This window comes from Castanea sativa, chromosome 7, assembly GCF_040712315.1.
Source record: "Castanea sativa cultivar Marrone di Chiusa Pesio chromosome 7, ASM4071231v1".
Classification (NCBI taxonomy): domain Eukaryota; kingdom Viridiplantae; phylum Streptophyta; class Magnoliopsida; order Fagales; family Fagaceae; genus Castanea; species Castanea sativa.
This window is the reverse complement of record NC_134019.1, coordinates 46,941,163-46,958,611: the sequence shown is the minus strand read 5'-3', so window position 1 is coordinate 46,958,611 and position 17,449 is coordinate 46,941,163. Positions and strand designations below refer to the sequence as shown.

At 32.0% G+C, this 17,449-nt stretch overlaps 1 protein-coding gene across 2 annotated transcripts; it reads right to left on the bottom strand.

The window, feature by feature from the left end:
• Positions 1-3,278: 3,278 nt before the first annotated feature.
• LOC142605350 (alpha-1,3-mannosyl-glycoprotein 2-beta-N-acetylglucosaminyltransferase) lies at positions 3,279-11,386 on the bottom strand. Of its 2 annotated transcripts, none has more exons than XM_075776812.1 (19): positions 11,176-11,386; positions 10,890-10,940; positions 10,710-10,797; positions 9,827-9,889; positions 7,692-7,726; positions 7,522-7,598; positions 7,388-7,433; positions 7,176-7,238; positions 6,783-6,849; positions 6,644-6,712; positions 6,473-6,542; positions 6,301-6,362; positions 6,065-6,155; positions 5,878-5,971; positions 5,113-5,175; positions 4,974-5,012; positions 4,718-4,888; positions 3,947-4,074; positions 3,279-3,742 (listed from the first exon to the last, which is right to left on the bottom strand). In XM_075776812.1, the coding sequence occupies exons 1-18, from the start codon at positions 11,245-11,247 to the stop codon at positions 3,958-3,960; spliced, it is 1,338 nt and encodes a 445-aa protein (XP_075632927.1). In that variant the 5' UTR covers positions 11,248-11,386; the 3' UTR covers positions 3,279-3,742; positions 3,947-3,957. The 2 variants fall into 2 exon arrangements, with proteins under 2 accessions (XP_075632927.1, XP_075632928.1); XM_075776813.1 differs by having other exon boundaries at positions 5,878-5,972; positions 6,066-6,155; positions 7,698-7,726.
• Positions 11,387-17,449: the final 6,063 nt, after the last annotated feature.

The following is a 17,449-nucleotide window of genomic DNA, read 5'->3' as shown; positions in this document are numbered from 1 at the left end:
CTATTTTTTATTCGTAATCATTAGGAGCCAAAATCATAGGTTGAAACTCAAAAATACTTTTTTTTTGGTGCTAATTATTAAATCCTACAATTTCGGGAATTTTCTTAGGAGATCCATAAAAAGCTCTCTTTAGCCTTGACTCTAAAGCCTCATCCTTTTTAATATGGTGGTTCATAAATTATAACCCTTCGTGAATCTATCGTGGTGAGGTGTTATAGTATAAAAGAATATAATGTTATTATATTACATAACATAATATGACCTAGGTGATTTAGCGTTTATTAATTTATTATTTTCTTTTTTCTCTTTTTCTTCTCATATTATTTTCTATAATTTTCTTAGTATTCTCTCTCTCTCTCTCTCTCTCTCTCTCTCTCTCTCTCTCTCTCTTGATTCTTTGATCTTTTTTGCAACTCTACTTTATATCAATGGATCATTGTGATTTTTAAACTTTATTTTGGGTCCATACTTTTTGCTTTTCTATTTTTTAGTTCCCCACTACAAGATCTCTCTTTCTCTTATAGTTTCGGGTTGATTTTTGTTTGAGTTAATACTTGATTGCTTTGGAAGTAAGAATTTGAGTTTATATCAAAACACAATCTTGACTATGTTAATTACAGATCGACACAATGTCCATTTTAATTTGTTTTAGTCCACTTCATCTATTCGGTCTACTTCTATTAACTTCAATCATTTCGGTCTACTTCAATAAATTCAGTGTGATTTGGTCTATTTGGTCCCATTCAGTCCATTTGGATCACTTTGCTCAATTTCAGTCTATTCGGTCTTCTCCGATCCTATTCGGTCTACTTTGGTCCATTCCGTCCAATTTGGTCCATTTTGTCCATTCAATCCACTTCAATTTATTCAGTCCATTTGGTCTATTTCTAATCACTTCGTTCCATTTATTGTACCTACTTAAGAGTGAGAAAATACACGTTCGGGTTGAGAGTACTATCAATTATTTGAGTAATATCAATTGTAATTATATAACAAGTTTTGGTTATACTTGTTATCATGATAATCTTCTTAATAATCTCCTTAATAGAACAAGAATTTGAATAATAAATTTAAAATTTAAAAATTTTAATTATACAAAACAATATAAAAATATAATGCATAATAACAATAGTTAGAAGAATGTGGACCATTTCAAAAAAGAATAATATCAATAAAAAATTTAAAAAATGATTAAATTATATATTTGTAAAAAAAGAGTAATGGAAATTACTTTTTGAAATTATTTAATTTTTAGGGAGAAAAAATTATGTTCAATAAAAATTTAGAGAATAAATTATATATATTTAATACAAGTTTGTTATGAGTTTTGATTATCATATTTAGTATAAATTTATTTAAACAAAAATTACACACACACACACATACACATATATACATTGCTTGAAAGTATAATCATCTTTATGCAATTCTTTTAAAAGTAATGACTTTAAAACAAATAAGTAACTGCCTTAAAAATTAAATTTGTATATTCATAACCTTCATGTTTAGAAATTTGAGGTTTAATCCCCGCCTACACCAAAAACTAATTGGTGTCTTAATCTGATGACAAATAACTATCATCAAGAGCAGACGTCATAGGTTGAAAGTCTCTCAAAAAGAAAGACTTTCACTTTAATTTAGCTAGAGCAAAATGTCTGAAATGCTACATTAATGTGGCTCAACAAATGTGTAGCAACAAAAAATATTATACCTAAGATTTTTTAGATATTATGAGTTTGAGATCTATATATTTTTTAATAAATTTAGATTTAAAATCAGTACTCTCAACCCAAACGTGTCTTTTCCCTATATGTAACTCCACAAAATGGATCAAAGTGGACCAAAATGAATCGAATTGGACCAAATGGAACAAAGTGTTCCAAATGGACTGAATAGGACTGAATGGGAACAAGTTGAACCAAATAAGACCGAAGTAGACCAAATAGGATCAATGGGGACAGAATAAGAACGAATGGACAAATTAGGACCAAAGTAGATGTAATCCAAATAGGAACAAATTGGACAGAGGTGGACCGAATAGGACCAATGTGGATAGAATGAATCAAATGACCAAAGAGGACCAAATAGTCCGAATAGGACTAAAGTGGACCAAAATGGACTAACTAGGACCAATGTGGAACTAATAAAACCAAAGTGGACGGAAGGGGACATAATTGACCAAATTGGACTTTTGAATATACATCATTTTTATTGCATTTTTAGGGCCCATATTTCTAATTTTTAATGTCTATTTTGTTTGTAGTTTTTTTAATTCAAAACTAAAGAGTTTAGCTCAAATATAATAAAATTTTATACTTTTCAACTCAAATTTTTTGAAAAATAATGAATTTATGAGCTAAACTTGAAATGACAACCTTTAAGAAGAATCAATTTAAGGCTCAATCAATGCAAAATGAATAAAAGGGGATTGAAATTAACCGAGTTGACCAAATTGAGTGGAATGGGAGTATGGGACCAAAGTAGACCTAATTGGATCAAATTGAAATTGTTTAAATTTTAGAAAGAACAAATTATCTTCAACAATTTTTTTAAAAAAAAATTATACATTATATTATAAGTTACAAAATAAGTATTTATTCTCCCACATCCCATGAATCTGCAACTAGTTAAATTAATATGTTTAATATATATATATATATATATATATATATATATATATATATATGAAAAACCATTACATATTTTAAAAATGTATAGTTTTAAAAAATTGTAAACTAATATAATGTATAATTTAAACTTCTTCTTAACAAAATGTATAATTTAGATCGTATAATTGTGATCATTTTAATTATACATGTGCATATACACAAGGTTGCACACTAATAATAATAAAGCACACTAGCACGTGAAACACCCTTGCAAGTAGTGAGTTCTGACTTCTGATTGGATGCATTAAAGTTTTTTTTTTTTTTTTTTGATATAGTGAAAAAATTTAAGACCACTAATAAACCCAAGTGATAATAAATATGATTTGTACCAATATCACATCAAATATATATATATATATATATATATATATATATATATATATATATATATATATATATATATGTATGTATGTATGGTCTTGAGTTTAAAAGCTCAAACTTCAATTTGTGATATTTCTAGTATTACTCCCTTTTTTTTTTTTTCGCTACTAATTGCCAAATCCTACAATTTCAGGAATTTTCTTATGAGATCCATAAAGAGCTCTTTTAGTCTTGAGTCTTGAGTCTTGACTCGAAAGCCTCATCCTTTTTAATATAGTGGTGCATAAATTATAACCCTCTGAATCTATCGTGGTGAGATTCATTTGATATCAAAACTGCAATGTGTCAACAAGTACATCTGATGCCACAAATCAACAATTAGGATTACATTCTCATACTGTGGCTATTTATCAAAGAAAATAAAAAGGCTTAAATAAAAACTGAAAGAGTATACACTAAGTCATGGCATCTTCTTGCCTATATATTAAGACCATCTGCAAATGTTTAAACCTCAGGAGATAACCACCTTGACGAGCGCAAAGATATGTGTCTGCTACATTAAGTTGTTAAATGTGTCAATTACAGAAGTTGGTATTGCTGTTGAGAAACTCAACCTGTGAACTCGGGGCCAGATCCTTTAGTGTAAATGGTGCTGTATATGTAATTGTAACAGTGCCTCGTCCACTTTGAAAACAATTCTTTTGCCTGGACTCATTGTCTAACCCAGTCAACATATTCTCTCCCCATAAACTCTGTCCATTAAATGAGAGACAATCATTCATGCCAATTAATAAATAAGAACTCATCACTAAGTTACTCTAAAAAAAATTGAGGTTGAATAACTCATCACTAAGTTACTCTCAAAAAAATTTCAAGAGTCTTAAGCAACCAATATTGAAGGTGGTTCTGGTGAAGTTACAAGACAATAATGAAGTGTATGTGGTCACTACACTAACCTGTTTTTGCATCAAGCACCTTCAATACCAAGCTGCTTGAGGGAATCTGGACCAACAAGGAATACACGCCTTGAGGTTTGGTACCGGAAAACAACTACTCCTTTATATGCTGTCCTTGGTATACCATCCTGAAAAATACAGTAAAAGCAAGAAGATAAGCATGGCATAAGCTTTTATGAAAAAGCAGCAGAAAAATCAGTTTCAAATAAAGATAATACAAGCACATTTGCAACAACACATAAAGCCAAAGAGGCCAGATTAAAATAATTCAGCTAGTATTCTGTCACTGTCAATGTGCTAGTTTCCTAGTGCAAGTATAGGAGTGTGTGTGAGAGAGAGAGAGATCAACTCCAACTTTTCATTGTTTCCTAAAGTCAAGGTGAGAACAAAAGCACCATTAGGTTCATTACCACACACTTGATTGAATGCAACATTCAAAATAGACCCCAAACATTACAAGTCAGACTGACAATAATAGCTAGGCAAAAAGGACTTATCCAACCACTCGATAATAAGAATGCCAAAGAGATTTCAAATTTTTTGGAATACCATGTTCATCACTTCCTCTGCGCAATGATAACAGTAATTGTATGCAATTATTTAGCTTAAAAACTCTGCTGTTATTAATCAAAGCTCTAGCACTAACAAAGTTGATGGACAAAACAGGAATTATCCACCATATCATCCACCATATTCAAATAAAATCAAACATTTTAGTCCCCACATGAGTTTAAATGAAAGGAAATGTATGCCATAACCGTGAGGGATTACCTTCCACTCTTCAAAAATTCCAAACTGGCTTGCGATGCGTTCAAACTCTGGTTGGTCTTCGTACTGTATTCGTACATCACCATCTATATTATATGCCTTCAGAACAACATCTGTTCCACGGACAGGTTTGGCCTTTTTCACCATGCCACCAAAGTGCTTTGTGAACTTCTCCTAAGAAGATTAGAGGATATTTTATATAACCATAAATGTAACAATGGCTGCAGTCACTTCAAAAAGAACTAAGATATATTTTTACCTCCATCAAGTAGCTCAAATCCATGGACTTCCAGTCAACCTTTTGGAAAGAAAAGGAAGAATCTTTAAAATTTAAAATGTAAAAGAAACGAGTACGAAATCAAACAAGACAGAATAATCAGAGAGAAATTGGTACTTACCTGGACATCATTAAGCTTAATTGGCTCAAGGTATTGTTTAAAAAACTGCCCCATACTAGAACCCTACAAGAAATCACGTAAAGACTTCAAAAGAAATCCATAATAAATCCACATTGATAAAGACAGCTGCATCCACATTTTTTCAATGGTTAAGTTATGCACTCAGAGGGTTTTGGACCCAAGACCTCACCCTCAACCTTGCTCTTACAAGGGAAGGAGGTGCCATTTGAACTAGAGCTCATTGGCATGGGTGCATGCACTCTAGGTTTACTTTAATCACTGAGTTAAGTCACTAATATTCCTCAGTGAAACAACAAAAATCAGCACAGCATTTAGCATCAAACTTTAAATGGTAATTCAAAATTCTGAAAATAGGTGATTTTCATATAAAGATTCAAAACAAGTAGACATCTAACAGTATATTATCCATTAAAAAAACTTGTTGACCGCATATAACCAGGTTGAATTGTCCAATTTAAACATACAAACATTTAATTCACCACGTTAATTTCCTGAATATTTGCTGTTGCAAGGAACAATTTTAACTGTCTAAGAAGATTTGGTGGCATCACTGATAAATTTCAAGTATTTGACTGCATGCACATATAATAATAGACATTCACTGACTAAATATTCCAATACATGCTTGCATTATCAGCAAACCTGAGGTGGGGGATAATGAAAACCTAAAAACCAAATAATAAAAATAACAAATAAATAAATAAAACTAAAAATAAAAACCTTAACACATAAATCAATACATACATGCTCACCAAAATTGTAGGTTCTGCACACTTCTGGACGAATAAATTGTCGACCTTTGTGATTCTCTTTTAACCTCAACCAGTCATCCCAGTAAGTAAGGTTTTGTTAAAGAAAATTTTAAACAGAGATGCATCAATATGTATGGATAGTTAGATCCAAGCACAAAAGTAAATTGAAACAAGGATATGCCTTAGGCCATTTTGGAGACAGCTCATCCCATATAGATCTAGTCAGCATCCACCCAAGTCCAGGAAAGAAATTTGAACGATAGAGTGCATCTGCAGAGCACATCAAATAGCAGATCAGGCAAACAAAAAGTACAGGAAAGTTCTGTTTCAATCATTATCAAAATATTATTTAAACATTAGCAAATAAAATGTCTAATCAATGAATGATACTAAAAGGGGGATGAAAAGAACTTACAAGGATCATGCACAAACTGCTTTTGTCCATTGTCGTTCCATGAGGAAACAGCCATAATGGTCCTAGCATGGTTCAAAATAAAAAAACATGATAAAAATCAATTTCGGAAGTATAACTCATATAAAATGATATCCATCATTTAAAAGTTTTGAGTTCTCCCAGAAGACAGTACTTATCCTTGTCGAGGAGCGCTGCTGCAGCCTCAAAGTAATCAAAAAAGTCGGGTGCAATTTCCATATCATCTATGCACAGAGACATTATTTTATCAGTATACACTTCTTCCACAAACTCAAAGGAATATTATAAGAAGTGAAAGAAAAAAAATAAAGCAACAATTTTTCACCTTCAAGTATGATTACTCGGCTTAAGTTATGCTTATAGAACAATTCATCCAATGCCCATTTGTAGTGACCTAAAAATAAGCAAGAATATAAGCAGTGAAGTTTATAGAAGTTATAAAAGGAGGAGCAAAATATCCTTACGAGCAATTTTATAGTATGCAACCATCTCTCCAGGCCTTTCAGTTTCCACTGGCTCAGAATCCAAGTGCTGCAGTGAAATGAAGTCAGTGTTCAAGGTAATCTGGACAGCTCTCAAGTTAAGGCTATTCCTAAGGACATAAGTTGATGATTGAACATTAAAATCACTTTCTAATTAAAAGTATATGAGTATATCAACAAAATCAAATCTTTATATAACATGATAAACTTGTCTCATGTTCATTTAAAAGCACTGCCAAGGAAAACTTACTTTGAAGATATTTGATATATGCAGGACAGTTTTAAAACATCTATATGTTCAACAGTTGCAAGAAATCCCTACTATCCAGTGGTATTTGACCACGAAAAACAACTTCACAAAAGCACAACAGTTACCTGCATATATGTCAGCTGATCATAACTCAATGCCTTACTTCTAACATCTGGATGTGTTCCATCCTGAGAGAAAATAAAAGCCACCATGCTTGGCGGTGAGTCTCTTCAAAATCACAGCTTCAGTAAGAACATAGTTTTAAGGGCATCAAGCATGCCCATAAGGCAAACCTTAATTTGTAAAACAGCAATAACAAGCCTATAAATGTCAGTACCTGGGATACAAAAACAGGATACTTCAAAGCAACAGACCTTTGATATCTGGAAAATGGAGAATCATGCCAGAGGGTCAGCTGAAAATATGAAAAATTGACTTAAAAGCACAAAACATAGAACGCTATGAACATACTTTAAGACAGAGTTAATTGTTCTCTCCAAATAATCTGCACGATTGCATGCCATAATCACAACTGCAGCCACCGGCACCTAATAAGTTTGGCAGACCAACTTGTCAGGTGGATTAGAAGCAAAGACCCGAAACAACAAGCATAGTTAGAAAACATCATATTTCATCAGAACCTGTACTTTGTCAGTCAGTCTCTGTAGGCCCTTTCCTGAAAATTTATCAAGAGACGATGCTAAGTGCCTTGAATTGTGTCAAACAGGTAATTTCATATGATATCAAAATGACATAAAAGAAAAGAGCCTAAATGCAACAGCAAAGAAATCTACTCAATAATTTGGAGATTCACAAGTAAGAAAATCATCAAGTAACCAATTAATTTAAAAAGAAAAAAACAAAAAACTAAGGTCGATTAGCTGTAAAGAGAGCAGCAAAGGAAATAAATCTGCACAATCCATATAAGACAAACATGAATAGAGAATTGCCAATGTCTTTCAAGGCTAAAGCTTTCTTCTTCTTCTTCTTCTTCTTCTTCTTTTGATAAGTAAAATAATTTTATTTGAAAGAGAAGCTAGTATGAATAAGCAAAGTGTGCTTTGAACCACTCCTAAATCATTACAAGATGAGATTCAAAAGATCTAAAAATTTAGAAAAGATGATGAAGAGACACTACCCAATGTAGTCAAAGATCTTAACATAGATTGCATAATGGGCGTTATATGCCATTAAAAGTTCTATTGTTCCTCTCTTGCCAAATTGTCTACAAAACACATAATTGAACTGCTTTCCATATTTTCGAACTCTTGTGACGGTGAAATCTTCCTTGCCAACATTCTAGCACCTATTGCACAGTTTTTGGCATAACCCAAGCTACCTTGAGTTTAGCAAATACAAATTACCAATATCCCAAGCCACTAAACAATGAAGTAAGAAGTGCTCAACTAACTCCGTACTATTCTTGCACTTAAAACACCAATCAAAAACCTCAAGACTTCGTTTTAGAAGATTGTCAGCCATTATAGTTTTATCCAAGTTATAAAAAAATATAATAATAATAATAAATTAAAAAAAAAAAAAGAGGCAACTTTCTAAGATGCTGTCCTCCATTACAAATTGGACTCTTTTAGATTCTAAGAAAATCATTGTACTAACGTCAAACCCCAAACTTTCTATCCTTAGTCAAGCTCTAGGATAATTGATCCTCTTGTTATTAGACGGAAAGTTTGAATACTACAAATCAAACAGATTCTCCACAGAATCTAATTCTTAATCCTGAAAGGACTGTGAATTAAGGATTCCAATGCCATGTACCTCAATTATCAACAAGATACACGGCGATTGAGAAATCTTATCCATTATTAATCTAAACAAGTTAAGAAAGAACTCTTTGAGAGAGCAATCCTTACACCAAAGGTCAAAGCCAAGATGAACTCAGGAGCCATCTCCAACCATAAACCTAATAAGTTCAGAAAAAGTATTCCACACTCCTGCACTTATTCTGAGAACACCTTTCCATAGACCCCCAACTACCACCTTTGTCCAACAACCATGTTTCTCCATATTTGCAAAAATGAAATGTCTCAAAAGATGTTCATTCTCAACTCCAAACCTCTGCAACCATTTCTTTAAAAGGGCTTGATAAAAGTACTCAATTTTCAAATCCCCAATCCTTCCCCCTCCATTGGTGAACATGCCTTACCCCCAATTCACTAGATGGAATTTAGAAACATTGCCCTTCCCTCCCCACTAAAAATCTCTCTTGAAGTTTTCTCAACCTGTTTAAATACAAATTGGTATGGTAAAGAATCACATGGAGTACGTAGGAAGGGAAGATAGTTCTCCCCGAATGCCTTTGAGAACGTGAACCCAGATTCTTCAAATGATGAGGACATTTTTTTTGGGGGTGGAAGAGGGGGGGGGGGGGGGGGTATGCATTGCCCTCTCTCAAGATTGGTCTTTGAAGCTCTTTTCATTTCAAATTAGCTATTTTCAGGTCTCCAGCCTTTTGCCAGCAATTAAAATTCACATATAAGTAGAAAATTTTTCCAAAATGTAAACAACTAAACCATATTTTTAATTTGATTCGATATATTTGGGAAGGATTTACTTGTGTACATACTTTTTTTAAAGATTACACAACCTGAACATATATACATGCATGCTATGAAAGCATATAGGGAATCACTTAATCAATATCCACAAATTTTCAAAACAGCAATGATTATCTGATGTTATGCATGGGGAAAGAAATATTAAGAGATAAAATAGACTTAAAAACAAGAGTTATGTTTAAGTATTGATAAACACGCACTTTCAAGTTCTTCAACAAGGTCCTTCAGTTGTGCACACTCTTGCTCTCGGCGTTTCCTTTCTTCTGAAATAGAAGCAGTCTTAAAAGAATAAGTACCAATAACCTCTCTGTTAGTTATTAACAACTTATACAAAGAGAAACGGAGATAATGAAGCAATAAAAATTATCCTTGTCCAGATCCTTGTGAGGAACTACATATATGAAATGTTTTAATTTTTTTTACAGGGGAACAACAACAGACAAAAAATAGCCACAGAATGACCATGCAATGCCCAAGGAAGATCAAGCAGTTATGCAAAATCGACTACCACTACCATGGGATCACGTATGTGTTATGTCATATGCAAGAACTTTATCTCAAGTGTTAAAGTTAAACATGTGCCATAATCATCGTGACAATATGACCCAAATCAAAACATGGATTTTATTCGATGACCTAGACCGATTGCTCCATAAGGATTTTAACAAAAACAGCAACAACCCAGCCTTAGTCCTAATAATTTTGGAGTTGGCAATGGCTCCTCAACAGACTAATCACAGTTAGCCACATGTATTGTTTTTCACCATTCTATCATATCCGAAGTCATACTCTCTATTACCTCCTTAATTAACATGTCCCAGTTACAATTCCAAATTAATCAGTAACATTTAATGTGACTCATATCTAGATAATGACCACATTCTTCAACCATTATGTGTGTCTGCTGATCACTTAATTACCCAACAACTTTAACACATTACAATCGCCAAATCATGTCCAAACCAACGGCTCCCCAAAATTTCTCATTGTCTACTACACATCTCTTGGAAGAGACCGTGTAAAACTAGTAACTGATGTGTGATGTTCCTAAAACAAACATCTATAGCAAAATCAAACACCCACCTTCAAGTACCACAATTCGCCCTTGTTGCATACTTATTTGATCAATTAGCAATCGCATTTGAGTCGTACAATGATTCTCTTCTTCAACCTATCCAACAAAAAAAAACAATCAATGGGCAACCCCATGATAAGTTTATACCTTAAAAATTATCTTTTAACAAGCATCATGATTAGACATACCGCAGCAGCAAGGCGATCAGCATATTCTGTTTGTGTAGCGAACAGTCTCATCTATTCAAAACCAAACCCAAAAAAAAAAAAAAAGAGGATTGAGAAAGCTAAAAGCTTTGAAACATAAATACCCACATTACGAAATTGTCAAATGAAAAGTCCCACTACTTTTTCAGAGAGTATTATTGAGTGATATTCATGGCTTTAGCAAAATTGGTACAACAACAACAATAAAGGAAGTAACTTGAGCGTGAATTCCGAGGAATCTATGAAAGCGAGAGAATTTAGTGGGTACCTGGATGTAGATGAAGGCCACGGCTGCGACGACGAGAAGGAAGCGATAGTCGCATAAGACCATGTTCGCCATTTTTTTTTTTTTTTACTTTCTTTTGAGAAAAATTGAAATTTTTTGATCACTATGAATTTGGAAGAGCTAGAAGCTAAAGCTAAAGCTTCCTCTTCCTCCGCAAAACAAAATATATTTAGTTTTAGTTTTAGGAAATTGGTTTAAGGTTCAGAATTTCATTTCTTTAGATCCGCGTGCCGTTTACTCTCGACTTGGCTCTGAAGAGTCAGTCAATTCACTCTGTTTATTACTACATTTTTATTTTATTTTATTTTTTACGATCGAGAGACTCGGTTCAAAAATAGGCAAAGACTTAGTAACAGTACTTAAGTATTGTCTTTTAAATTTTCTTCTTAAGTTTTGCCTATTCTCCAATATGCAATCCTCTTTTAAGCTTCAGGTGGCTCTAATATGCTGACAAGAGATTTTGAATCTAAAATCTCGTAAATATCATGAAATATTAAGAACCATTAAGCTAACCTTAAATGTTATTTATTACATTATTAGTTTACTAACCTCATCATACGCGCTTTGCGCATATAACGGGTAATTTTCTTTTCTTTTCTTTTTTGGTCTAGTTTCATAATTTGTCTTTTTCTTTTTTTAATTTTGGATAAGTTTTGTTTTGAAGATATAGATTAATAGGAAAATGTCCTATTTTGTAGGCATTTTAAGTGGTGTTGAAGATATATTTTTACCAGGTTGTTTTCAAGTTTTTTTCCTCTAGTCAACCTAAGCCCTCATTTGGGAGGAGAGAATCGAATGGAATGGAAATGAATGAAAAGAATAATTTTAGAATGTTCTTTCATTTCCTTGTTTGGGAGTTTTAATAGAGAGAATGGAAAGTTCATTCATTTATTTTGGAGTTTAAGGCTTTGTTTGAGAATTCATAGGGAAATAAAATGGAATGAAATGAAATGATCATAAGGGAATGGAATGTATTTAAGTAAAGGAAAGGAATGGAAAAGAATGAAATAAAATGGAATTAAATAGCCTTGATTGAATGTTTTAAAATAAAAGAATGAAAATGAATGGAATGTAAGTAATCTTATTTGGAGTAACATGGAGGAAATGGAATAGAATAATTTTATGACAATATTACTATTAGACCCCCTATTTTAAAATAAAGGATTGAATATATAGGGATATTTGGGGAATTTTAGTAAAAAATTCATTAAATCTAATTTCATACCCTCTCATTCCTCCCAATTTCAGGGGAATGAAAAATTGAGGTTTTAAGGGAATAGAGAGGAATAAGTGTTCCCTCTTATCGATTTCATTCTCTTTCCATGAGTGGGAGGGAATGAAATGAGTAGAAGGGAATACTCATTTCTTTCTATTCCCTTAAAATCTCAAATTTTCATTCCTCTCGAAATTGGGAATAATGAGAAGGAATGAAATTAGATTTAATGAATATTTACTAAAACCTCCAAAATACCCCTATATATTCAACCATTTATTTTAAAATAGGGGGCTAATAGTAATATTGTCATAAAATGATTTTATTTTCATTCCCTCTATGTTACTCCCAAACAAGATTACTTATATTCCATTCATTTTCATTCATTTATTTTAAATATTCAATCAAGGTTACTTAATTTCATTCCATTTCATTCTTTTCAATTCATTTCCCTTACTTAAATACATTTCATTTCATTGCATTCCTTTATGATAATTCCATTTCGTTCTCTTATAAGTGTATTTCTGAACCACATAAAAGTTCAATCCAAATAGGAGAATTCTCTTATAGATAATATAGATTACTCCTTGCTAACATAAGCCACCTTCATCTTCTTCTTTCTTACTTTTTTTTTTTTTTAGGTTATAATTTTTTTTATAAGAGAAATATAATTTGGCCCATGTACATTATTTTGGTCCCTAAAAGTTATAAATTAATAAAGTTTTATAAAATGAAATCAATTAAAGCAAAACTAAAAATCTCATAAGTTTAAAATCAGCATTACTGGTCTCTTCATTATTTTTTATTTTTTAGTTAAAAAGTTATGCATTAGTATATGACTCAAATCTATTTATTTGAGCAATTTGTAAATGCGTCTATTTTTTTTATAAAAAAAAAATTTATTTTTTTTATGTATAATATTGTAAAATAAAAACTGGAAATTAAATAATATCAACTACTATCAAACAAGCACGTATTTAAAATTCTAGCATTCCTTTTAAGATTAGATTTTATGACCTTATTGAGTCATTGACAATTAAATAATTTCAACTTGCACCATTTGAACCTTTTGCAGTAATATAGATATTTAATCTGTAGATATAATTTTGAAATTCAGAAAGATAAAATATCTATGTAACTAGTTTTATATATATATATATATATATATATATATATATACAAAGCAGAAATTCTACTCTATGAAACTATTTATGTAATTAGTTACAAAGCAAGCACGTATTGCCTTAGATTTTGTTTTAGTATAAGATTGGCCTAGATTCAACTTGAATTGGTTCAAATTTGAGTTCCTTAGCAACAAACAGTTGGATCTTGTATCAATGGCTTCCTTTTCGTGACACCAAGCTCTGTTATCTTTTCGGTGGAGAAAGGTGAGACTTCTCTTCTAGATCCGATTTTGATGTTTTATGGGGTGAGTTAAATTGTAATGTTCTCCTTAGAGAAGCATATGAATGTTTGCCAAATTGTATTGATTTTTTTGAAGAGCATAGCAATGTTTGCATTTCGGATTGGTTTAATGAAAGGTTATTAATCAAATTCTTGAACTTAAAAATAAAGGATATTATTAGCCTATCACTTGAACTCCACAAACCCTTTCTTGGAAAGTTAACTCATCCTCTCCAAATGAGTTGGCACAATCCTTCCCAGTAAATCATACTTAGTTAATGGGTATAATTTGAAGTTAAAGTGAATGTAGGGTTCCTATAAAAAAAAAATGTAAATTATTTATTTTAGAACAAAGTAAATATAGAGTTTAGATTGACCCATTTAAAATTTAAATGGTTAAACTAATTGTAAGGACTCAAAAAATAAAGATCCAAACCCACTTAGATTAATGGTACCTTGTCCCTCAAATTGAGCCCAAGCAATAGAATTTTTAAGAGAGTGAGTATCTAATTCAAGTGCAATGCTAGGATCCAAGTCTAAGGCCGAAGGGTCCAAAGTAATTGATAGATGCAATTTATACAACAATTTGTGGAAAAATACCCCCTTCAGGTTGATCCGAGGATCAATTTCATGTATATATGTTTAGTTCAAGTGATACACAAGGCCATTCACTATTCTCTCTCTTGTTCTATTGGTCCTTAGAAAATGTTCATCCCCTTTGTTTGGTGGATTCTCTTTTTCTCTATGCATCTCAGCCTTCCACCTATACATCCCCAAGTATTTCTTAGGATACTTGTCCCATCAAAAATTTGTTGAAGGTGCTAAAAGGAGATGCTAGCTGTAAAGTTATTGTTCATGAGTTATTTCCATATTAATGCAGTTGATAAGGTTGGTGGAGGGCATTGAATGTGGAGATGGGAGGTATATCCTTTAGGAAGCTTCCTCCCACCATCCTTGTCCTCGTTGCCATCTCTTTACCTCTCCTTGGGCCTTTAAGGGATATCAGTTGTCTTGATTCTCTTGCTCTTCTCGAGTAGGTGGAGTTCTCGAAATTTGTTTACCCTCCTTAGCCTGGGTTATGAAGATTATTCCTCGGTTAAGACTCCTCGGTCCTCGGACCCCACACACTAATCTATAATTATAATTATAAGATTCTCAACAAAAAAAATATATACATATAATTATAATTTTTTAAATAAGTTGGCACAATTTAGATCCTTCATTTTCTCTAATTTAAATCTTAATAAGTCAATTATCTTTATAAATCTTAAGTAAGCTTTTTTTAATATATGGGAAACTCTTTATTAAGTTAGCACTTGGCACAATTTTCACCTTCTATTCTTATATATATATATATATATATATATATATATATATATATATAACTGAAGTCTCCAAAAACTCTCACAATATTTAAATAAAATTATCATTTTATTTAGATAAAATTATTTTTGTTTAGTCCAAACTTAACAAGGAGTGAAACTCTATCTCTCAAACAAGTCTAACTTAAACTCTAACTCATCATTATCATTTTTTAAAAACAAAATTATTTTTGTTTAATCCAAACTTAATAAGAAGTGAAATTTTATCTCTCTAACAAGTTCAACTTAAACTCAAACTCAAACATTGATAATTTATCTCTAAATTTGCGAGGTTAATCATGAACACTATAAAAGCAAAGCTTATTTTTGTTTAATCCAAACTTAACAAAGAGTAAAACTCTATCTCTCTAATAAGTCCAACTTAAATTCAAACTCAAATATTGATAATTTATCTCCAAATTTGTGAGGTTAATTATAAACACTACCTCTATTTTGTTAAAAAAAAATTATTTTATGATTTTTCATGTATTTTTTAAAAATTGATTTTCATACATGAACCACCAAATTCTCTTTACCCGTTTTTTACAAGATAAAAAAACTTGCGATAATTGAAATTATTCTTTTGGATGTAACTCATCTTTCTCTTATATCTCTCTATTGTTTAGTCATATCTATTTTGTTTTGTTTCAATAATTTCTAAGCCGTGAAACATCTAATTCTTTAATATTTTTTAGTCTTTCAGAAGTTTTGATATCTGAATTTTAAAGTTAATTTTTTGCAGTATCTGAAACTTTCTGACAAATTTTTTGTAAGTCATTGCACGTTCAAGCAATGACTTCTTCATCAAATTGTAACACAAATTGAAGTCATGCAAAATCAAATCATGCAATGGTATAGTTTCTTAAATTTTTTATAAAATTATTTTAATTTACCTTACAAATAGGTAGGTTTTCATGCATAGTACGAGTTAGCTAATTAGAGCAACCACACCAGCTCGTGAATAGCCTTCTAAAATACAAAAAGTGCTCAATTTTACACATTTTAACCCAAAACCCCCTCACATTAGTCTTTATAAAAATGTCTAAATATACACAATAGTCTTGTAAATGAATAGTAACCGTGCATATATACATGGTTAGAGCAACCATATCAGTTCTTTTAAAAGATTTCGTCTATTTTACACAAAAAACTTACTTTTTCTATTTTACACAATCACTTTTACAAAATAGTCACATCAGTTTGTTTATTATATATGTTTATTCAAATAAAATATTCATTCTTGAATCACACCCAGCCACCGTCAACGCTCAGAGCAACAGAACCAGCCTTCATCAACAACCCACACAACCACCACCATCAAGCCAGCCTCCATCATCAACCCACCATCAAAATCCCAAAACCACTAATCAAAATCATCAAAACCTACTAATCAAAATCCCAAACCCACTCATCAAAATCATCAAACCCACAAATCAAAACCATCAAACCCACAAATCAAAACCATCAAAATCCACGAATCAAAATCACAAAACCATCAAACAAAGATTGAGCTACATCAACGATCAGAGCAGCGACGAGACAAGGCGAAAGCAACGGCGATCAGAGCAGCGGCGAGGCTAGGCGAAAGTAACGGCGATCAGATCGTTGATGTAGCGGCGAGTGATCGTTGATGTAGCGGCGATCGGGGTGAGCAGCGGCGAGTGAGATGATCGGCGATGGCACGGCTGTGGCGAGACTTGAGAGAGCAACGGAGATTAGTGGAGGAGATCAGCGGAGGATGGAGCAACAATTCAGTGGCTTCAGCAACCCGAGAGAAAAAGAAAGTGAGGTGGAGAGAGAAAAAATTAATAAAATAACTTATACATGTGCTATAGTACCCGTGTATATTTACACGAGTACTGTAGCTCGTTTATGATTTTGCACATTTTTACCCATTTTTACACTCACTAATGTGGGTGTTTTTTTGCACAAAATGTTTAAAAATTGTACTTTTGTCTATTTTACAAGATTTTAACTGATCTGGTGTGGTTGCTCTTATTGTTCACCGTGTAAATAATTTTTTTATTCTTTTTTCTCTCTCCTCACTCTTTTTTTCTTATTTCCTTTCTCACCTCACTCTCACGGTTACTGTTCACAGTGTTAAAAAAATAAATATTTTATTTGAATAAATGTGTATAATAAATAAACTGATGTGAATATTTTATAAAAATAGATGTATAAAATAAAAATGGTAGGTTTTAAGACATGCAAAATGGAAAAATTTATGTGGATACTCTCAGATTCTATAATAAGCAAACCATTTCCCAACATTTTAATG